The 24,751-nt window shown below is 42.0% G+C and overlaps 1 protein-coding gene across 4 annotated transcripts in view; it reads left to right on the plus strand.

Moving 5' to 3' along the window:
- plpp1a (phospholipid phosphatase 1a) overlaps positions 1–24,751 on the plus strand; it is a 94,185-nt gene that overhangs the window by 57,138 nt on the left and 12,296 nt on the right. For all 4 annotated transcript variants that reach the window (XM_078219161.1, XM_078219155.1, XM_078219172.1 and 1 more), the window contains one exon: positions 5,972–6,029. In XM_078219161.1, the coding sequence (XP_078075287.1) occupies positions 5,972–6,029 (58 nt within the window). The remainder of the gene's footprint in view (positions 1–5,971; positions 6,030–24,751) is intronic.

Here is a 24,751-nt window from a genome sequence, read left to right on the forward strand (position 1 = left end):
CTGCTGTTCTGTAGAATTCTGCAATCTAGTTTTCATTTGTGTAGGATTGGCATTTTCCTATATTATACTTACATTTCCAAATTTTTTGCCCACTCACTTAACCTAGCTACAACTTTTTATGTCCTCTTGACAACTTACTTTCCTACACACCTTTGTGTCATCAGCCAATTTAACAACCATACATTTGGTCCATTCATCCAAGTCATTGATATCGTTTGTCAATTGTTGAGGCCCCAGTACTAGTCCATGTGGAACTCCGCTAATAATAGTTTGCCAACCTGAAAATGACCCATTTTCCGCAACTCTCCACTTCCTGTTACACCTATACTATGAGCTTTTACTTTTGAGTAGTAACTTTTGATGTGGCATCTTATCAAATGCTTTTTGGACATTCAAGTACCTCACACCTACAGGTTTTCCTTTATTCACCTTGCACGTTGCTTCTTCAAAGAACGCTAATAAATTAGTCAAACACAATTTCCCATTCATAAACCATGTTGACTCTGTATGATTGGGATTGTATTATGATTTTCTAAATGTCCTACTATTATTTCCTTAACAATGCATTCTAATATTTTCCCTATGACTATTGTTAGGTTGAATTTACTTGCATTCGGTTGCCTTACTTGAATAGAGATGTTACATTTATGATTTTTCCAGTCTGCTGAGACCTTTCCTGAATCTAGGCTCCTTTAATATGAGCTCATTAATCCTGTCTCATGGCACGTTACCAGTGTAATAGCCTGACATTGAGGGCTCAAAACAGTAGAAGCTGAGAGGAGTATAGAATATTGTTAGGGTACAGATCAGATACCCCAAAGTATATTAAGTCAGACAGGACTCCAAAAATGTGCTATTTTGGTATTAGTGTGAGGATAAGGTGCTTCACTCCAAGCACGATTCCTCTAACTCATAGGGAAGCTTTTATGAAAACAACTTTATTTATCAACACTCTTTAACTATAACAAATGAATTAGCTTAATCTTTAACAATTGAACTATACTTAAACATGGCAAGATACAATTCTTAACTGCTAATCTATCCCTATGAGTTCCTGTTGAAGCAATATTCTACTTAGACTTAAACCACTCTTCAAAATCAGCTAACAAAACACAGCTTTACTTGTACTTAAGTTGCCAACTCTGGAGCTGTCAGACACCTTCTAGAGACAGAGAGACCCGTCTCACTTCTTTTAGAACAGACGATAACTGCTTGTATTTGTAAAAAATGAGACTGAAACAGTATATCCACCCTGCAAGCTTAACTCCTCCCATTAAGCACACTACTCTGTCCCTGTCAATCAACCTAATCAAAACTCTACTCTGAAATCCCAGGGGAAACATAAGTAAACAAAAATGCATGCTCTCAGCTTAAAACAAACACCCAGGTACTTATCCTGTTTTCCCAGCTACCAAATTAAAATATTTATTAGACAAATCGGCACCTTGCAAATCAGATCTGAGTTCTAAACATACGCTTACAAGAAGCATGATATACATACATTTCTTTAAGGCACAGCATCGTCACAACGTGTGAGAGGGAACTTAAAAAGGAAATTAGCAGAGGGAATTTGGACAGCAAAAAAGGGATATGAAAAGATACTGGCAGGTAGAATAAAGGAAAATCCTAAATTGTTTAACAAGTACATTAAGGGTAAAAGGATAACTAGGGCCCATTAAGAACTACAGAGCTAATTTGTATGTGGAGCCAGAGGACATAGGTATGGATCTAAATTATTACTTTGTATTGGTGTTAACTAGTGAGAGGGATGATGTGGGTCTAGAAATCGGGGAGAAGGACTGTGAAACAATTAAAGAGCTTAACATAGACAGAGGTTCTGAGTGGTCTGTCAGGCTCAAAAGTAGATAAATCTCCAGGGCCTGATGCAATGTATTCCAGCCTGTTGAGAGGAAAGGGAGGAAATAGGGGCTCTGGCAATTTTCAATTCCTTTCTGGCCACAGGGGAGGTGCCGGACGACTGGAGGACAGCCAATGTGGTACCATTATTCAAGAAGGGAGAACGGATAAACCAGGAAACAATGGGCCAGTCAGTCTAACCTCAGTGGTGGAGAAACTGTTGGAAGCAATTCTGAGAAACAGCGTTAATTTGCACTTGGAGAGGCAGGGATTAAACAAGATCAGCAGCTTGATTTTGTTATGTCTGACCAGCTTGATTGAATTTTTGAAGAGGAGACCAGGTGTGTAGGTGAGGGCAATACATTTAAAGTAGTCTTCTTGGACTTTAGCAAGGCTTTTGATAAGGTCCTACATGGGAGATTGATAGCAAAGGTATGAGCCCATGGGATTCGAGGAAATTTGTCAAATTGGATCCAGAATCAGCTGAGTGACAGGGTGCAGAGGGTGATGGTTGGGTGGTTTTCTGACTGGAAGCCTGTATCCAATGGGGTTCTGTAGGGACCCTTGCTGTTTGTGGTTTATATAAATTATTTAGACTTGAATATAGGAGGGTTGATCAGTAAGTTTGCAGATGATGTGAAAATTGGTAGGGTGACAAATAGTGAGGAGGTTATTGGAATGTGTATGTGTCTCACTTTCTTGCTGTTGTTCCATCTAGCCCTAGCTTTAGATGTTGCCTTCTTTGTCTCCTGATTCTTCTTGGTTGAGGAATGATAAAGTTTATAATACTGTCCCGGGCAGTAATATTAACTGTAGGATTTTTCATGCTTTGCTATTTTGTGGCAAAAGGTGCAGAGCTTAAAACTTATTGCTTTGCTCAACAATTAGTCAGTGAAGGCTCATTAAGGATATCTTCCCCTCAAAGCAGGGAGTATGTAAGATAAGATTATTAATAAGAATATTAGCATTTAACCTTTTTAGATATACTTCTTTGCAGAATAGTAAAGTGGGAAAGCTTAAAATTAGAGCACAGTGTAGACTGTTTCCATCTGGGAGATAATGTCCAACTTTAAAAGCCTACTGCATCTGGAAGCAAAAGTCCTTGAAGACTCTGTGTAAAATTACTTGTGTAAGATAAAGGCAAGAATGCAGAGGCCTCTCTCTATGCGATAAGAGACCGCAGGATATAAAAAAACCTCGAGATACTTTTGAAGGGCACGAGAGAAATATGTAAAATGAGTAACTATTCCTGGTCAAGAAAAGTATGCTCACGGCTGAAGATATTTAGGGCTAGGGAAGGGGTAATTGGATAAGAGCTGGGGTAAAAATAGCTAGACCAACCAAAGCCATGTGGAGGAGAGAAACAAAAATCTAATACACGAGAGAGAGAATAGAAGCTTGAAGCTGAAGCCCAAATGTTGCAAGAATTGTTATCCAGAATAATATGAAAAATATATAGCCCACATTAGACCATAAATCATGATTTGAGTTTGTTGCTAATGAAACCCAATAAATGCGTTCTGACTTTAACGCATTAAGGTAGTCTCACAACTGCATAGGCTGCCACTTTCTTCCCTGCCAGAGGAGTGGGGGGGAAGAATAATTCAAAAATGGGAAATACTTTCGTAAAGGCAAGTGCTCTGTCCCTTATTATCCTCATTCCATGGGTAATTGTCCCAAAGTAGCTGCCGTTCAGAAGGAAGATCGGCTCTTAGAATCCATAACCTGGCCACCCTTTGCCAGTTGCTGCCCTAGATTCCTTGCTACGTAGGGCAAAACTGTCGATAAATGAGGAATGTTATACCCAAAAATGAGTAATCCATGAAGAAACAGTGGGAAGCTGAGGGTTACTGGCCTTTGACTTTCACTGTAGAATGAGTGTCTGCTTAGAAGGAACCCAGAGGTGGTGCAGGGAAAGATGAGGTGCCTTGAATTCCCCTGGGAGGAAAGTGTGGGGATTGGCTCATTATCAACTGGTCCTGCCAAGTCCAACTTCCATCTCGGGCTCTGATGAGGGTGGGGAATGGCTGAGTATTTTGCATACGCCCCTTCCATTACCTCCCGCCTACCTGCAAAGGAAGGGGTGGAGAAAATGCCCGAGTCTAGCCCAGAAATACTGTCACTTATGCATTCAAAACCTCTCGGGTTGATGTCAGCTGAGTTACAGGAGAGTGGGATGTCTCCTTGGAGCTGGGGAGTAATAATTAAAATACTTAAGTAGGTAATTGACTACTGTTTTAACCAACCATTCTGACATGAACATCTACCTCCTACTTGCTGAGTTGTCAGCATCAACCAAGCAAGTGCACAGGTAGTGAAACTGACAGGTTGGGGAGGTTTTAATCAGTGAGATCATGCCTGGGGAGAAGCTGGTGCTCACAACACTCCTTCTCAGAGCGTGCTCTCAGTGATTTACAACTGTCATGTCATGGGACAGCTCTACCTTGCAGCACTGTGAGGAAGAGGAGCAATTACACCAATACCAATAATACGAATGGTAACAGAAGGAGCAGCAACAGCAGCTGCATTCTCGGCAACCATATGCTCAAGGTGGGTGGGGGGGGGGGGGGGGGGGGGGGGGGAGGTGAATATAGGGATGCTGGTCCAAGGAGATGACACCAACAATGGGGGATCTCCAAGCAGAGGATCAGGTTGCCACACCAGGTTATTTCTGACATCTTCAGCTCCTGGAACGGGTGCTTCTCCCTAGTGGATCAGGTGGTCAACAAGATGGTCATTACTGGAGGGCCATCTTCCCTCCCTTTAGGTTTTTGCGCCTCCCCAACGTTGTGCGCTCTCACACAATAAGATAAAGCAGAGGGTTATGACTGTTAGAAATTGCTTGTGTGGATAGAAGGACAACATTTTCAGTGAATGACTGAGGCATAAGTGTGAAATGGCACATTGATGATGTGGGTAGGAGTGTTGGCTGTCCCGATGGAGTATGAAGAGCTGTCTGGAGAGAAAGGAAAGAGTGCAGCTGCAATGTGTGTTGCTCTAATGAATGCTGTGCAGGAGAATACTGGGAAAATGAAGGATGGTAACATCAAATGATATGAGGCTCTACTTCTCTGCTCACCTCAGGTCCTGAATCCTCTTGGTGCAACTTAGGGGAACCACACTTCTGCTGCTGGCTTCCTGGGTCATTTTCTTGCCCTCTTTCCAGTCCAGCTGCTTAATTTAAGAGGCTGGCTTCTTCCTTCTACTCTTGGGAAAAATCACCTCATTGCAGTCACTCAGTTCCCTCAGTATCTCCAGTTAAGAGTGAGAGACATAGAAGGCAGCTTTTTCAGGACTCCTCATCATTCCTGTGGCTGCTGCGGCCTTAGGAATATTTTGCAGCTGAGTCCTGCCAGACTCTCTTGATTAAAATCATCCCTCATTTGGTGCATCATCATGCTCACCTTCTCTAATTGGTTAGGAATCCTGGAAGTGGGATGCTAGTGCCATGACCGGTAAAGACCATCGCAAAGGCTGCTGCTGATTCCTACTGGTTCCTGACCTGCTGTAGGGGTCCCAATGTTTCAGTGGCTTTAGAATTCTACCGATTGTGTCAGTTACAGTAATATATTCAAGGTGCTTTGAATGTTGTTAATGTTTGCAGAAGCTATATGGAACTTGCTGTGGAAAAATTGTGTTTGATAATGATTGTATTGGATGTGTTGAACAGAAGCTTTTAAACTGGTTGACTTGAGACGATGGGATAACATTGAAATAAAACCCAATCACAAGATCAAAGAAATTCCATTAACTCTTGTGATTGACAATATAGACTGGCATTTTACCTTCACTCCCACCCCAAAATCGGGACAGGTGTGGCTCGCAGAATGGAATTCTCTGTTGGTCTTGGGCGGTTTACGAGCCTCGCCCCAGTGAGGTCATAAAATACCATCTCTAGTTTTTTCTTAAAATGAGTTTTATACCTGTCAACAATAACCTAAAGTTTTCTGAAGTTAATCTACAGTAATTTTAAAAAAATCATTGTGTATATTTTCGTATGTTCATAATTGTTTGTCACAACATTGGCTGATTTTACATGATTACAGGATCCAGTTTTGTCCCTGGAAGTGACACCACAGTGAGGATTGTAATATTGTATTGTTCATCTCTCTAGGTTGTCCTTTTTCTCTGGCCATTCATCCTTCTCCATGTACTGTATGATGTTCATCGCAGTAAGTATTTTTATATTTTTATTGGCATGTACACATTCGCAGCACATTGTCCAGCTGTTTGCCTCATTAACAGTGCCCTTCAAATCTGCAAAATTTGAGAGGATGTTTAACTTGCAGATGGCTCTACCACGCAGCTGAGTTTAAGTGTGGGGGAGAGTTTCCTTTGCAACTGTGATAAACTGAAAAGTGGAGTAAGGGAGGAGACAGGAACCACTAATTGTGATCAGAATCTGGCGTATTAAATAGGGACTGACTGATTAATTGAGCTGGTGGTCTGCTCGTTAAGACATCATTTCATAGTCTTTTGACATTTTTAAAGTTATCCAAGCTTTGAATAGGACACTGGAGGCACAGGGAAACAAACCCTTTTCCAAGATCCACATGCTGTGCAGGAAGAGGTGGCCAGCCTTCAACAACAATGGAGTTTTAAATGTTTTAATTCACCCCAAGGTGGGTGGCCTCCAGATTGGGACCATTTTGTTCCTGGTATTTCTTGAGCTCAATCTTGGAGCTTTGGTGTGGCATGCAGCATTTACAGATGTTTCCAATCCTTTCTTTTTCTGCCCACATCAGTGCGCTGTTTAGTGGTAACTTAGTAATATTGCACCATTGCATCAAGACACAAATGGCTAGTTACAGATTAGAGTTTTAACAACACCAGGTTAAATTCCAACAGGTTTATTTGGTAGCAAATACCATTAGCTTTCGGAGCGCTGCTCCTTCGTCAGATGGAGTGGAAATCTGCTCTCAAACAGGGCAGATTTCCACTCCATCTGACGAAGGAGCAGCGCTCCGAAAGCTAATGGTATTTGCTACCAAATAAACCTGTTGGACTTTAACCTGGTGTTGTTAAAACTCTTACTGTGTTCACCCCAGTCCAGCGCCGGCATCTCCACATCATAGTTACAGTTTAACAGTGCAGTTATTGAAATGGAAAGAAAGTCCAGTAAAGCACTGCTCTCTGCAGCAAAATTGTGATCACTTCATATGCTGCTGCAGGGCTTCCCATACCAGATTTTGGGGCATCGAGCTTCAACGCATCATTGGCTGCTGTGGAGCTCGGGGTGGCTTATTGACTGGCCTCGAGGTCTGATTGTTGTAACAAAGACAGCCTGTGAGAAGGTAACTGGTGTTTTTATTTGTAGAAGCCCTGCCTTTCCACCAACTCCCCCAGTGCATTAGACAATGGCAAACCAACACAAACTTATCACTTCGTCATTGCAACAGCTAAATCCCCCCCATTGCCTCCCCCCTCCCCCCGCAGAAATATACAAATACAATTTTAAAAAGTATATATTCATGTTACTAAATGTTTTATGATAAGGGGAGGAAACATTTTGATAACCTATATCACATGGATATTTTCTTTACAACTAAAACCCAATTGTAGCGACTATCCTATAATCTGGTTTGTATATCAAATGTCCTGTACATGCAGAAGTGGAATTTCAATATTTTATGTAGCTAAGAATTATAGTTTGATGTGAAATTTTAGATGAGGTAATTGCAAGTATTTAGCTGCTTCGAATGGTCTGGACAATAATGATTTCAGAATTATCTGTCTGAAGCCCCTTGTTCAACTGCTCACATACCCCCATGTTTTCACTTGGTCACACAAAGTCTGAGACATTAAAATGGGATTGTACGAGGATAAAAATGACAAAGCATTATTCTATTAAACACAAAGCAACTGCTTTGGACCAATTGTTTGTAATGATTGAAAATCATTTTGTGTTAGAAATAACACTGAGATTATACAACGTACTACTTAATTTTTTATATTACTCAATGTTATGTTGTCATGGTTTGAGTTGTGTCTTTTTTCAGAAAGGTGAAAGATTTCTGCCCACAATGCAGAACACACTACTCAGAATATAAGAAATGACAAAGATGACAAAAATCAGGAGCCAGTGGCTAGCCAGTACCAAGTGCAAGTTTTGAAATTTTGAAGATGGTCAGATGAGAGCAAGACAGGGAAAAAATTCCACAGTTTTAAGATCCCTAGAAAGAACAACTTAGAACAGGAAACTTTGATGAGTCTTCATTACAACACACTGGAGTTATAGGACGAGTAATGTGTAGGGTAGTGGCCACCCAACTTGTAGGATGATAATAAGGAATTAATTGAGGAGCACTGCCCCAACTAGTATTGATAAAATAAACATTGCAAACATCTGTTTTTAAAAAAAAAAGAGATTGTGGCTTAGAGGTGAGAGAGGATTTGCCTGTCAGATAAATATTTTTCTTCTATCCTGTCAAGGGTTATGAGAGATGATAGAACTTTCCAAGTATTGTAATAATGTTGGCTTGAAAGCATTAAAGAAAGTTAAGATTTTTTGAGGACAAGGGAAAATCTCAACACAAAGACAAAACTGTGCTTCTTGGGGCCAGATTTATCACTGTAGGCAATTTATCAGTTCCAGCAGATAGTGTGGGATATGGTGTGAGGTGTGAAATAACAATATCAACATTGCTACACTTAATGCTGTTTGACTGCATGACTGCCATTATGGTGTCAGACTGCCTTTTGATTTTAACAAGTTTAAAACATCTCCTGATCAGTGTTAGTAAGATAGTTTATATTAGAGGTGCCAATTTCATACATTTCCCAACTCACTTAGGTGGCACAACATCAGCATTCTGTTGAGACCTACATTAAATATCGAAGTCCAAATTTGGTGCTTCACCAGGATCCCAGACTTCCACCTCCATAAGATTCCCTTCACACTCTCACTGTGATTCTTGCTGTCTCTAAAGAATTGCTCACCATCCTTCCAATCCGTAGCCTATAAAAACTTTGTTCCATTCATAATTCTCCGGATTATCCTATCTGCATCAATTCCCCCTGAATAATCATCTATGCTTGGGTAACCTCAACTTTCAGATGAGATGTAAAACTAAGACCCAACTTGCCCGCTCGGGTGGAGGTGTTCCTCCACTCCATCAGTTTTAGTCTTCATTCTCCATCCTTTATACGCAGTCTGAAGCCCTCTATTTTGCCATTTCCCTTCCCATTTTCTCAATCTCTCTCAAGTCAAGTTTTTTGACTGTACTTTCAATCATTTTCCCTAACTTATGTTCAGTGCCCTGCAGGCTCTTATTGTTTGCAATATTCATTATGTGAAGGATATTGTATAATCTTCTTTAAGCCTGACATTGGTAGTGGGGAAAATTCCAGAGTCCATTATAAAAGATTTTATAGCAAAACACTTGGAAGCAGTGGTAGAATCAGACAGAGTCAACATGAATTTACAAAAGGGAAATCATGCTTGACAAATCTACTGGAATTCTTTGAGGATGTAGCTATAGTAGACTTGATGAGGTGGGGGGGGGGGGCAGTGGATGTGGTTTATTGGACTTTCTGAAGGCTTTTGACAACATACGACATAAGAGATTAGCATGCAAATTAAAATGCATGGGATTGGGTGTAATGTACTGAAATGGATAGAAAACTGATTGGTAGACAGGAAACAAAGTGTAGGAAAATGAGGGTCTTTTTCCAAATGGCAGGCAGTAACTAGTGGGGTACCACAGGGATCCGAGCTAGGACTCCATCTATTCACAATATATATTAATGTCTTAAATGAAGAAACTAAATATAATATCTCCAAATTTGCAGATGACACTGGGTGGGAGGTGAGCTGTGAGGAGGATGCAGAGATCCTTCAATGTGATTTGGACAAGTTGAGTGAGTGGGTCATTGCATGGTAGATGCAGTATAATGTGGATAAATGTGAGGTTATCCACTTTGGTTGCAAAAACGGGAAGGCATATTGTTATCTGAAAGGCTATTAATTAAGAGGGGAATGTGTAACAGGACCTGGGTGTCCTCATACACTAGTCACAGAAGGGAAGCATGCAGGTGCAGCAGGCAGTAAAAAACAAGCAAATGGTATGTTGGCCTTCATAGCGAGAAGATTCGTGTACAGGAGCAGGGGTGTCTTGCTGCAATTATACACCTGGAATATTGTGTTCAGTTCTGGTCTCCTTATCTGAGGAAGGATGTTCTTGCTATAGAGGGAGTGCAGTGAAAGTTTACCAGACTGATTCCTGGGATGGCAGAACTGGTGTATGAGGAGAGATTGAGTTGGTTAGGATTATATCTATGGAGTTCAGAAGAATGAGGGGGGAATCTCAGAAACCTATAAAATTCTAACAGGACTAGACACGGTATTTGCAGGAAGAAAGTTCCTGATGGTGGGGATGTCCAGAACTAGGGGTCATAGTCTAAGTATACATAGAACATAGAACATTACAGCGCAGAACAGGCCCTTCGGCCCACGATGTTGCACCGACCAGTTAAAAAAAAACTGTGACCCTCCAACCTAAACCAATTTCTTTTCGTCCATGAACCTATCTACGGATCTCTTAAACGCCCCCAAACTAGGCGCATTTACTACTGATGCTGGCAGGGCATTCCAATCCCTCACCACCCTCTGGGTAAAGAACCTACCCCTGACATCGGTTCTATAACTACCCCCCCTCAATTTAAAGCCATGCCCCCTCGTGCTGGATTTCTCCATCAGAGGAAAAAGGCTATCACTATCCACCCTATCTAAACCTCTAATCATCTTATATGTTTCAATAAGATCCCCACTTAGCCGCCGCCTTTCCAGCGAAAACAATCCCAAATCCCTCAGCCTCTCCTCATAGGATCTCCCCTCCATACCAGGCAACATCCTGGTAAACCTCCTCTGCACCCTCTCCAAAGCCTCCACATCCTTCCTGTAATGTGGGGACCAGAACTGCACACAGTACTCCAAGTGCGGCCGCACCAGAGTTGTGTACAGTTGCAACATAACGCTACGACTCCTAAATTCAATCCCCCTACCAATAAACGCCAAGACACCATATGCCTTCTTAACAACCTTATCTACTTGATTCCCAACTTTCAGGGATCTATGCACACATACACCTAGATCCCTCTGCTCCTCCACACTATTCAAAGTCCTCCCGTTAGCCCTATACTCAACACAACTGTTATTCCTACCAAAGTGAATTACCTCACACTTCTCCGCATTAAACTCCATCCGCCACCTCTCGGCCCAACTTTGCAACCTGTCTAAGTCTTCCTGCAGACTATGACACCCTTCCTCACTGTCTACCACACCACCGACTTTGGTGTCATCAGCAAATTTGCTAAAATAAGTACTTGGAGTACTGTGTGCAGTTCTGGTCCCCACATTACAGGAAGGATGTGGAGGCTTTGGAGAGGGTGCAGAGGAGGTTTACCAGGATGTTGCCTGGTATGGAGGGGAGATCCTATGAGGAGAGGCTGAGGGATTTGGGATTGTTTTCGCTGGAAAGGCGGCGGCTAAGAGGGGATCTTATTGAAACATATAAGATGATTAGAGGTTTAGATAGGGTGGATAGTGATAGCGGGGAAACCTTTTTAGGACAGCCCTCCGAGCAAAGAGATTTCTCTTTATTTTAGTCCTAGATGATTGACTCCTTATCCCCTAAGTGTACCCCTTTGACCCAGAAAGATTATCCAATCAAGGGAAACAACTAGTCAGTGTCTATCCTGGCTTCCCTTCCACTTTTTAACCACTATATCTTGCTGCTCAGCTGCATGAAACCAAATTCCAAAATCACATCTTGGTTTTCACAATTTATGTTTTTAAAGTTTATTTATTAGTTTCACAAGTAGGCTTACGTTAACACCGCAATGAAGTTACTGTGAAACTCCCACTGTGAAAGTCGCCACACTCCGGTTCCTATTCAGGTACACTTGGGGAGAATTTAGCACGGCCAATGCACCCAACCAGCACATCTTTTGGACTGTGGAAGGAAACCAGAGCATCCTGAGGAAACACATGGGGAGAATGTGCAGACTCCGCACAGACAGTGACCCAAGCCAGAATTGAACCCGGGTCCCTGGCGCTGTGAGGCAGCAGTGCTAACCACTGTTGTACGTTCTCTGATGTTGAAAGGGATAGTAGAGGTGCAATTTTTGGTCTTTCTGATTTGGTATTTCTCTTAAGTGCATTTTTTTGGATGGCTTCAATTTCCTGGAATATTTTAAAAACATCACCTTGTTTGAGGTTTCAGATTCCAGCATCCACAGTATTTTGCTTATTTAAACTTTTCGCGGTAGTCGCTCTCAACGGAAAGCAGGTCCTGCTGAGTAGAACAGCACTTAGCATTGCCTGCATTGGCAGGACACTGTGTGAGCTCACTCCTGCCATTTGAGGGAGTTAACTGGGTGGAACGTGGGTTTTGTGAACACTCGAATTAAGCTGTAAATACAAATAACATTCAGTTAAAAACCATAGATGTTTACTTCTCAGGAATAAATTATTGGCTGGTAATGTCTGATCCAGCTCTTTGTTAGACCAATCCAAAATTCAATCCCATTAACCTGTAACACTCTGCTTCAAATAAATCCCTTAAAACATGCAATGGGTCCCTTTATCGATTTGGTAAAGCATTCCATACCTCACCTGCTATTGATAAAGATATTAACCAAAATTTTAGGTTGTTTGTCCGGGTAACCAGAAGCGCGTGAAATCGTGTAAGATGTTGGCCGAATGTCCCAATGTTTTTGCGCACTCTTTCAGTTGACGGTGGGCATGAGAGTTGAAACGCAACCACAGACCATCAAGCAGGCAATTTAACCCAAGAAGGGGCCAGTTGAATGTAATTTTACAACAGGTGATTAGTTATTTACTCCTAAGTTTCAACTTCAGTGCAGGGCGGGGTGAACTGCCCCAGGCTGAAATAAAATTTGAAAAGGTGTCTGGCGACTCAGGTTTATGTCTAAATGTGCTGCCTACACCCTCTGTGCATCATCTTCCGATTGTTAATTTATTTTTTCACCGGTGTGCGGTTCCCCGAGACGGCTCTTGTTGTGTCCGTCTCCCTGAGGGAACACGTTAGAAGTGCCAGCCTGTACCCTCACTTCCTTCGGTGCCTGCCCTCTTCCCTGGCAGTGTTGAGCCTTTCCCAGCGCATGTTTCACATTCGTTCTGGGACTGACTGCAGCCGGAAGCAAGTTTTGCGCCTGTTTCCAGTCCTGCCTACAGGCGCACCCAACGGACAAAATATTCGGGCCATTATTCGTACCGTACGCCTCTTAGTGAGAATCTACATCAAAATTTCCTCCTTGAACTAGGGCTGCACTGCATTTGCTTTAGTGAAATAGTGAGCAGTGGAGGGTGATTTTGTACTTTTAAAGTGCAGGATTTATTTTCTCTCACCCCAAGTAGCTTATTCCTAATGCTTTACCAAGTGACCTAGTTCACGTAGACTGGGATTTAAGCGTCTTTTTGAATGGTAGCTGTACGTTGACTTGGAATGGCCTCAAATTTGTGTAAAGTATTTTTCAAGATACCAATTTTGTTTTGGTTTATCTATACAAGAAGTTTTAGTTTTGCTGTATCTGACCTATCAAAGAGTACTATCCTTTCTCGATGGAGGATAACCAGTAGAAAGGAACATTTCAATTAAACATGTCAGTTACGCAGAAAATGTTTCAAATGTTTTAGTGCTTGGCCCCATTTGTTAGAACGTTTGATTGTCATTTTTTTCTTAAAGGGGTAAGCACATTAATGGGTTTTCCCTACACGTGACATTTAGAGAAATTACTATAGCATTGAAATAAGTGCCATTTGGGATTGATAGTTTGATTGAATGACGGAGCAGACTTGACGGCCTGAATGGCCTAATTCTACTCCTATATCTAATGGCCTTATGAAAGAATGTCCTCAGCAGTGGAGTGGCTGTACTAAGTATCTGTAGAAATGAGGGTCACTAGTTTATCTTGAGAATTCTCCAAAGTTAATCTTTTTTGTGGTTCTACAATTGTTTAATTCTCATTATAGTGTGTAGTTATGAAGGCTGCGTATGAAAATAAGTAAGAAGTCTCACAACACCAGGTTAAAGTCCAACGGGTTTATTTGGTAGCAAAAGCCACTAGCTTTCGGAGCGTTCGCTGCTCCTTCGTCAGGTGAGTGGGATTTCAGTTCATAAACAGGGCATATAAAGACACAAACTCAATTTACAAATTTTGCAGCGAGAGCTCCGAAAGCTAGTGGCTTTTGCTACCAAATAAACCTGTTGGACTTTAACCTGGTGTTGTGAGACTTCTTACTGTGTTTACCCCAGTCCAATGCCGGCATCTCCACATTATGAGAATAAGTACAGTGGAGAATCTGCCTTTCAGTGAATCATCTACAGATCCCCATTCCAGTTCAGGTACATTGCTACTTTGCAAGAACAGTGTATTGGTGTTAATTGCATTAGGTAACAGCAAAATAACAAGCGTGACTTACTGCCTAACGACAGTGTGATTCATAAAGTAAATTTAACAATGGACTCCATTTGCTTAGTGACCAGGAAACAAAGGACTGTGTGCAATAGCATCTAATTCACAGCTAGTGTAGTTAAGAATTTCCTGACATGCCAATTGCAAACCACATCCTCAAATGTGTGTGTTTGTGATGATAGGAATATGTTTTAAACTAGCAAATTTAGCATGCTGTGGTCAAGTATATTTTAATTTGAATAATCATACAACTTGACCATTTATTTTCCAGTTTTCTTCACTGGGTTCCTGGCAATGACTTGCGCTAGAGTTTAGTTCCATAGTTATCAGCAGCTCCCCTGTGCTTTGTCCAAATGCCCAATTCTTTATTTAAAAGCTTGGACAGTGCTGTTTAGCAAGTTATGAACCATGAATGGAGATAATGCAATCTTGGGGGGAAGCCCAGTCGTGTCCCTATTCTATGTGTGCATTTAACATTGTTTTAAAATGGATTTGTAACAATTTTCTTTATTTTTTCATTTTAATTAACCATTTTGTTGCATTGCCTCAATTAAATATGCTTTATTGAATTAGCTTTTATGGCTTGAATGGACAATCATTGAAAAACTATGAGTGACTCAACTACTGAACAATTTTAGTCTCACGCTGGTGGGGTAAGAAGGTAAAAATAGTACAAGGAATCTGTCAGTGAAATGGATCACAACTCCCTGTGGTGACTCTGCAGCTGTACGATACAGCATTTTGCCAGTGACTCAGATATCAGCTACTCCAGTATTTTGCTGGTTTTAATTTGGAGAGTGAAAGAAATCATGGTTTACCCAGTTATAGGGACTAATATTGATTAAACACAGTAAAAAGCATTTGTTATCGAATATAATTTTGACACCTCCTATAATTTGTGCATTGTTTTCTACCTGCTCTTGTTCAGTACCTTGCCTGAGTGGTAATTCTTCAATGTGGGACTGGATCCATTGAATGTGGAGGGCATCAAAGCAATGCCCAATCCTGCCCTCATCTGACACCCACACAGTAGGAATCCTGTGACTTTATTTAACCTGCTCCAGTGCAACTGAGTCAGATTGAAGAATAGCTTCGATTAGGTAATAACACAGAGTGAGCTCAATATGTCTCGGTTTCACACCAGGTGCTTTGTTTACTAACTATACGCTCAGGTGAATTGCCTTTGAACAGACACTGAACTGGCATAGGAGGAACTCCATTTTTTAAATAATATGGACCATTTTACTTTCTCACACTCTGTTTACTTTTTGCAGTATAAATTCCCATATGTATTCTATGATAGAAATTGTCGATAAAGACACGTTTGTGACATACAGTCAGTAGGTGTAACTGAGCAAATGTCATACAGTCAAGTACAAAGACTAAACAAGGGTGTGATTTAGGCTCCCTTGATATTCATTTCCCCCTGCTGAGTAGAACTCTGAAAGAATGTAAAGGCACAGCACATTTTCTAATGAATGCTTTATTATATACTCGGACACAAATTCAGTTTACAATAGCAAATGCCATTTGATTAAACTTTGACTTTTCAAGTGTTTGAAAGACACAGATGCAACTAATCAACATTGTTGAATGCTGGCCAGATGAAAATCAACTCCTTCAGACATTATAGTTTCATCGTCAGCAAAAAACAAATCTTGAGAGCACGCAGAGAGATGAATATAATCAGATTTGTTCAAGCTGTAGTCGTGCTGTTAAAGCTCAGTATAAGTTTAAGCTAATTAGCGGAACCAACTCTTGGAACCAGATGTTCCAAGCAGCAAGCAATGGTGTTGCTTGTGGAGAAGAAGGAGCTGAGAATGAGCACAAACAAAAAAAAAAGCCTCAAGCTTTTGAGCGTGAACAAAAATAATCATAACATTTTTATTCCCTGCCCCATTATAAATCAAGGGACACGAGCACAATTGGGTCTTAAATTTAACTTGCAGCTCTGGCAATTTAAATATGCTTTACAGAATTTCAAACTCCATCTCAGGGTGCCTAACCCTCTTTAGAGAATAAGAAACCTTTGGCTGAATGTGGAAACAAGTCTCAGTCAACCAATCCACTCTCAGATAGTGGATGCATAGTTATTTAATATCATGAGGCTGCATGCCTGCATTAAATAGTCATTTTATCATTGACTATGGGCAGCAGAGTTTCCCAGGCCTTGGCAGCGGTGCAAGTGCTGAATCCATGACTTTTATTGCACTGTTTGTGGACCGGAAGAAACACAAGTGTTTCCTCCAGACCCACAATAAACCGCACCCCCCCCCCCCCGCAAAAGTGCCATCTCCTGTCTTTATGATCAAAACCGCCCCCCCTGTGCTTCCCCATTGGATGCCGTGCTCCACCTCATCCCCACTGCGACCAGAATCCTCCTCCATGACCTTGCTTACCTGTCTGCAATCTTAGGCTTCAGTCACGTTATATGAAGCAAACGTCCTGTCTGAAGGGCCTCCAGCCTGTCAATCAGGCTTCTTGTGTTGACTGAAACCCCACTTAAAGCAACTCTTGGATTAAAATTGACAGTACATTCGGAAAACCCATTTTTTTCAGGTTTTCCTATTGCTCAACAGCACTGCCCTTCCACACAAAACTCACCTCCCAATCATAACCCAGATAGATTTTCAGTATTTTTAACAATTGGGAATTATCAGCAAACATGATGGCCTCCTCATTGTCTACTGTGCTCTTTTTCTATAATTGGACCCAAATGTGCAGGAAGCCTTTGTGAAAATCGTGCACCATTGGTTGTTTGGAAAATTGGGTTGCTGCTGAATGTAATATGTTATACATACCGTGGTCAGCTTCTTAGGACCCTAAACAGTGAAACCAGCAACAACAAATATTTATTTAGCACCTTCAAATGTAATGAAATGTCCTAAAGCATTTAACAGGAGCATTATAAAACAAAACCATTTAAAGACATAAGAAATTACTTCAGATGACCAAAAGCTTGGTCATATAGATAGGGTTTTAAGAACTGTCTCAAAGGAAGAAAGTGAGTAGAGAGGTGTGGGGAAGGAATTCCAGAACTTGAGACCTAGGAAACTGAAGGCATAGCCATCTTTTGTGGAGCAGTTATGATTGGTAATGTGCAAGAGGCCAGGATTAAGGGAATGCCCTTCAGAGGGGGAAGAGGCTAGAAGTGATTACAGAACTAGGGGGAGGCAAGGCTATGGAGAGATTTGAAACGAAGTATGAGAATTTTAAAATCACCACATTGTTTGGCCAAGAGCCAATGTAGGTCAGCGAGCACAGACGTGATGGGAAAACTGGTAACACTCAGCAGTTTTGGATGACTTCAAGTTTACAGAGGGTAGAATGTGGAAGAGCAGCCAGGAGTGTATCAGAGTCGTCAAGTCCAGTGATAATAAAAGCATGGATCATCAGCAACAGATGAGCGGAGATGGGGCAAAGTCAAGTGATGATACAAAGGTGGAAATAGGCAGTTTTAGAGATGGGGGAGGTGATGGCCTAGTGGTATTATTGCCAGACTATTAACCAAGAAACTTAGCTAATGTTCTGGGGACCCAGGTTCGAATCAAGTCATGGCAGATGGTGGAATTTGAATTCATATATCTGGAACTAAGAATCTATTGATGACCATGAAACCTTTGTTGACTGTTGGAAAAGCCCATCTGGTTCACTAATGCCCTTTAGGAAATGCAATCTGCTGCCTTTACCTGGTCTGGCCCAAATGTGGTTGACTCTCAACTGTCCTCGGGCAACTAGGAATGGGCAATAAACGCTGGCCAGCCAGCACCGCCAATGTCCCACAAATGAATTTAAAGAGATGGCGCGGATATGAGAATATATGCAGATCAAATGTGACATCAAAGTTGTGAACAGACTGGTTTAATCTCTGGGAGAGATGGGGTCGATGATTAGGGAATGGAGTTTGGAGTGGGGAACAAAAACAGTGGCTTCGGTCTTCCCAATATTTAATTGGAGGAAATTAGTGCTCATCCATTCTGCTCATGGATGTTGGATAAGCAGTCTGATACTTAGTCACAGTGTAGGAGCCGAGAGAGGTGGTTGAGATAGAGTTGGTTGCTGTCCGTGTACATATGAAAACTAACACTGTACCTTTGGATGAAGTTGCTAAGGAGCTGGATGTAGATGAGAAATAGGAGGGGCCAAGGATCGATTCTCAGAGGACACCAGAGGTAAAATGCATGAGCAGGAAGAGAAGCCACTAACTCTCTGACAGTGATTAGATAGATAAGAATGGAGCCATGTTAGAGCAGCCTCATCTAGCTGGATGACAAAAGAAAGGCATAGGAGAAGAATGGTGTGGTCAGCCATGTTAAAGGCTGCAGACAGTTTAAGATGGGCATGGGGGGAATATGTATCTTTGCCACAGTCACATACGATGCCATTTGTGACTTTGATAAGAGCAGTTCTGGTACTGGAGCAGGGCGGAGGGTTTGGAGGGATTCAAACGCAGATCTCGGAAAATGGAAATAGTTTTGGGAGATGACAAGGCATTCAGGGATTTTGGAGAGGAAAAGGTGGTTAGAGATAGTAGATCACAAACAATGAAGGAGTCAAAGGATGGTTTTTGAGGAGAGGGTCTTGAGCAATTCATGAAAGAGTCTGTAGGAGACTGCTACCTGAATAGTAAGTTTATGTTTAATTGCCTGTGTGGAGCTGCAATGAGCACTTCTGGCCACCTCTTCCTGACTGCCTGCTTGGGAGAGCCCCATTGTGTGTGCTTTGCACCAGGATCACGGCCTGATTCAGGCACAGGCTAATTTCTAGGCCTTCCAAAGAGGCCTGTAGTCCACAAGAGGGAACCGGACTGATAATTGAAACCAGAACATTTCAGCTTCGCTGATAAAGTTCTAAAACATTTTGATTCACCATTAATTATTGTCATTATTCTTACTGTGAAAAGTTCTATCCTGTTTAAATCACAGCTATGCATTTTGTAGCTATCCTATATCCAGAAAAGATGAACTGCAGCAAAGGGTGATCTTAAATAGCAACTCAGACAATTTGTTAAAATATATGTTTGTTGTGTCACTTCGAGCATTCTGGAAATGCAAAGGATCATATGAACTCGAGATAAATACTGATGATGATAATTATAGTCATCTTAGCTCATAGTGTCGAACCCAACCTCACCCCACTCATAGCAACTGTTGCTCACAAATATCTATTCATGCTTTTGAGAGTACAGATTTGTTGGCTCAATGAGCTGAGAACCAGTACGTTCTTGGTTAAGATTTAATTATGTATTAATAAACCACATGGGGAGCTGTTCGCAAAAATATGAACAAATCACCAAATGATGCATCATTTAATGTCATTGTTAACCATTGCAGCCTGTCTATACCTACTGTAATTATGTGGCTCCAGCCCAACACCTACAGATAAATCAACTATTAGACATTGGTTTAGGTGGAATTGGCAGCATAATTATGCAACTCAAACATATGAAACCAGGTGAAGGGAAACTCATCGTCCGATCCAAAGACTTTGGCGTTCACACCCAAATCTATTGAACACTCGCTTTTTCCATAGTTTCTCGCATTTTTTACATTGCCCACAAAAAAGCAGAACAAATCCAACCCGGCCAGTTGTATTTCCATCAGTCAACTCTCCATCATCAGCAAAGTGATGGGAGGTGTTTATCGATAGTACTGTCAAGTCACACTTACTCATCAATAACCTGCTCGCTGACACTCAGTTTGGTTTCTGCTAGGGCCACTTAGCTCCTGACCTCATTACAGCCACGGTCCAAACATGGACAAAATGCCGAACTTGGTAAGTGAGCTGAGAGTGACTGCACTTGACATCAAGGCAGTATTTGACTGAGAGTGGCATCTATCAAAACTGAAGTCAATGAGAATTGGGGCAAACCCTCTGCTGGTTGGAGATATACCCAGCACAAAGAAAGATGGTTGCGATTATTGGAGGTCAATCACCTGTCCCAGGACATCGCTGCAGGAGTTCCTCAGAGTAGAATCCTAGGTCTAGCCATCTTCAGCTACTTCATCAATGACTTTCCTTCGGTCATAAGGTCAGAAGTTGAGGTTTTTGTGTTGATTGCACTGTTTGAACTCCTGTGATACTGAAGCAGTCCATTCCCATATGCAGCAAGACCTGGACAATATCCAAGCTTGGGCTGACAAGTGAGAAGTAATATTCATGCCATTCAGGCGCCAAACAATGGCCATCTCCAACAAGAGATAATATAGCCATTGCCCCTTGACATTCAATGGCATTGCCATCACTGAAATATCCTACTAACAACATCCTGGGGGTCACCATAAACTGGATTAGCCATATAACTACTGTGGTTGTAAGAGCAGGTCAGAGGCTGGGAATCTTGTGGTAAGTAACACACCTCCTGATTCCCCAAAGCCTATCCATCATTTACAAGGCACAAGTCAGGAGTGTGATGGAATAATCTCCACTTGCCTGAATGAGTGCAACTCCAACATCACTCAAAGCTTAATTGGCACCCTATCCACCACCTCCAACATTTGCTCCCTCCACCACCAATGCATAGTGGCAGTAGTGTGTACCATCTACAAGGTGCACTGCAGTAACTCACGGCAGCTCCTTCAATAGCACCTTCCCAAATCCATAACCTCCGCCACCTCAAAGGACAAGGGCAGCAGATGTATGGGAAAACCACCACCTGCAAGTTCCCCTCCAAGCTCTTCTGACTTGGAACTATATCCTTCACTTTTGCTGGTCAAAATCCTGGAACTCACTCCTTACCATCACAGTGGGTGTACCGACATCACATGGACTATAGCAGATCAAGAATGTAGCAAACCACCAACTTCTCAATGGTGATTAGAGCTGGGCGATAAATGCAACATAGCCAGCGATTTCCTCAACCCTTGAAAGAATTGGTAACATAGGAATTTAGGAAAGTACTGGGCCACATGATTGTACAATTCACCAGGCTGATACCAAAGCAAGTAATTCTTAGTAGCCTTCTTACTCAAACATCTATCCAACTCTCAATTATTTTCTCCGCACAATCTCATTCTACTGCATCCTTAGCCAGTCCATGCCACGTGGTGACCTTCAGAGTAACGTCCTTGAACCTAAATTGAAAAGCAGGGCAGTTATGTTAGACTTCTGTAGAGCCTTTATTAGACCACATTTCCAGTACTTTGTATAGTTCCAGCCACCATATTACAAAAAGGGATACAGAGGTACTGGAGAAGTTGTAAAGAAGATTTACAAAGATGAAACCAGAGCTTAAAGGTTAGAAGTACCAGGAATGACTGAAGGTGTTGGATCTGGGGGTGGCCTGAATTTTCTTTGGGAGGAATTCGCTAGGGCAAAAGGAGGGCAGATGCTTCTGCGTGTGGAGGAATCCAAAATTATGGGATGAGGTTTGTGTGAAAAACAGACACAAGTCCAGTCCAGTCGCCCAAACAGTCTGTTTCTGTTCTGAAAATTCTTTCAAAAAACACTCTGTCATTTAACTTGCCCTGTGTCCCCTGGTTCTACCATTTTAGGTAATCTTGATATGTTTGAAATTTAAATTATCTATTCCCTTCAGAATCTTGAATTTGAGCCATTTTTGAACATTTTTCTCTCCAGACTAAATAATCACAGCTCTCCCCGTTTTAACAGTTTAAATTAGATGCCAGTTTGGTTGTTCTTTTCTCCACCGCTAATAATGCTTGAATGTTCTCAATTAACTCCTGCAAACCAAAACAGTGCTCATCAGAACCTTGTACATTCATTGTAGCCACTGGGATTTGTGCTTCATTCATGTGCCTACACAGGGTGAGGCAGTGGTGTTGTGGTCTCTGACTAGTAATCCAGAAACAATGCTCTGGGGTGTCGGCTTTGAATCTCTTCATGGCAGATGGTGAAATTTGAATTCGGTAGAAATCTGCAATTAGAAGTCGAATGATGACCATGAAACCATGGTCAAATGTGAACCATCTAGTTCACTAATGTCCTTTAGTGAAGGAAACCAGACCATCCTTTCTGTGCCTACATGGTACTCCAGATCCACAGCAATGTCTTAAATGCCTCTGAAGAGGGATGGGCAATAAATGCTGACCCAGCCAGCTACACCCATATCCAATAAATAAAAAAAATCCCAAGATCCAGTACATGCTTGTTTCAGATTCACCAATGATCTCATGCTGTGTCATGTTGTCTAGAAGTAATTAGTCAACTACCACTCGTTATTACCCTTCCCTAGCCTCAGTACTTGGCATTTTTCCATATTAAATATCACCTTCCATTCATCACCCCACCTTCCCAACCAAGGAACGTCTCACTGCCGCTTCCCTACTCTTCTAAATTCCAGTTTCTCCGAAGAGAGGAAATTGTTTTCTGATCCCCAGCTCGAATGATTTATAATATTAAAACAGAAATACTCGTAGCTCTGATGCCTGCATCACACATTTGATGACTCCTTGCCATGCTGATTAAGTTTTGTGCATTACCAGCCATTTGTTTCTCTGGGTTAGTTCAAAGAAGTCTTAAAGCGCATCAAGGTAGATAAATCCTGATGAAGTGTATCCCAGGACATTGTGGAAGGCTCGGGAGGAAATTGCGGGTCATCGATAGTCAAGGGTGAGGTGCCTGAAGATTGGAGAGTGGCAAATGTTATGCCTTTGTTTAAAAAAGGCTGCAGGGAAAAGCCTGGGAATTACAGGCCAGTGAGCCTCACATCTGTGGTGGGTAAATTGCTGGAAGATATTTTGAGAGACAGGATCTACAGGCATTTAGAGACGCAAGGACTGATTAGGGACAGTCAGCATGTCTTTGTGAGTGGAAAATCATGTCTCACAAATTTGATTGCGTTTTTTGAAGGGGTAACCAAGAAGGTATATGAGGGCAGTGCAGTTGATATTGTCTACATGGACTTTAGCAAGGCTTTTGACAAGGTACCGCATGGTAAGTTGTTGCATAAGATTAAATCTCACGGGATCCAGGGTGAGGTATCTAAATGGATACAAAATTGGCTTCTTGACAGAAGCCAGAGGGTGGTTGTAGAGGTGTTTTTCAAACTGGAGGCCTGTGACCAGCGGTGTGCCTCAGGGATCAGTGCTGGGTCCACTGTTATTTGTCACTTATATTAATGATTTGGATGAGAATATAGGAGGCATGGTTAGTAAGTTTGCAGATGACGCCAAGATTGGTGGCATAGTGGACAGTGAAGAAAGTTATCTCCAATTGCAACGGGATCTTGATCAATTGGGCCAGTGGGCTGATGAATGGCAGATGGAGTTTAATTTAGACAAATGCGAGGTGATGCATTTTGGTAGATTGAACCAGGGCAGGACTTACTCAGTTAATTGTAGAGCGTTGGGGAGAGTTACAGAACAAAGAGATCAAGCGGTACATGTTCATAGCTCCTTGAAAGTGGAGTCACAGGTGGACAGAGTGGTGAAGAAGGCATTCGGCATGCTTGGTTTCATCGGTCAGAACATTGAATACAGGAGTTGGAATGTCTTGTTGAAGTTGTACAAGACATTGGTAAGGCCACACTTGTACCGTTCCTAGAGAAGGAAACAAGAGAGTGCAGAATGTAATATTACAGTCATAGCTCGGGTGTAGAGAAAGATCAACTTAATGCAATGTAAGTCCATTCAAAAGTCTGACAGCAGCAGGGAAGAAGCTGTTCTTGAATCAGTTGGTATGTGACCTCAGACTTTTGTATCTTTTTCCCGAAGGAAGAAGGTGGAAGAGAGAATGTCCGGGGTGAGGGTGCATGGGGTCCTTAATTATGCTGGCTGTTTTGCCGAGGCAGCGGGAAGTGTAGACAGAGTCACTGGATGGGAGGCTGGTTTGCGTGATGGGTTGGGCTACATTCACGACTTTTTGTAGTTCCTTGCAGTCTTGGGCAGAGAGGAGCCACTCTCAGGGTTTTCACTCTGGGTTTTCGCCTCTCCCTGGAGATCACATGGTCTGGAATGGGGGGGTGGGGGTGAGTTAATAGGTTGTGATAAACAAAGCATCGTAGCTGTGAGGGACAGCTTGGTGGATAGGATATTGGTATGTAGATAGGCTGGAAAATTGGGCGGGGATCCTGGATTCAGGATTCAATCCTGGACCGGGGAGCGGCGCGGGCTTGGAGGGCCGAAGGGCCTGTTCCTGTGCTGTATTGTTCTTTGTTCACTCCAACTTGTGATGCAACCAGAAAGAATGCTTTCCATGGTGCATCTGTAAAAGTTGGTGAGAGTGGTAGCCGACATGCCGAATTTCTTTAGTCTTCTGAGAAAGTAGAGGCGTTGGTGGGCTTTCTTAACTATAGTGTTAGCATGGGGGAACCAGGACAGGTTGTTGGTGAACTGGACACTTAAAAACTTAATTCAATTTCTAATGGTTCCTTAAAAAGTGATAGATACCTGACCCATTTCACCAGTTACTTTGATGCACTCTTGTATATAATCCATTTTGATTGTGAATTTTTAGGATGGTGGGGGCTTGCCTCTTGCTAGTTGAAGATTTGGTG

The sequence above is a fragment of the Mustelus asterias genome, chromosome 1 (genome assembly GCF_964213995.1).
Source record: "Mustelus asterias chromosome 1, sMusAst1.hap1.1, whole genome shotgun sequence".
Lineage (NCBI taxonomy): Eukaryota > Metazoa > Chordata > Chondrichthyes > Carcharhiniformes > Triakidae > Mustelus > Mustelus asterias.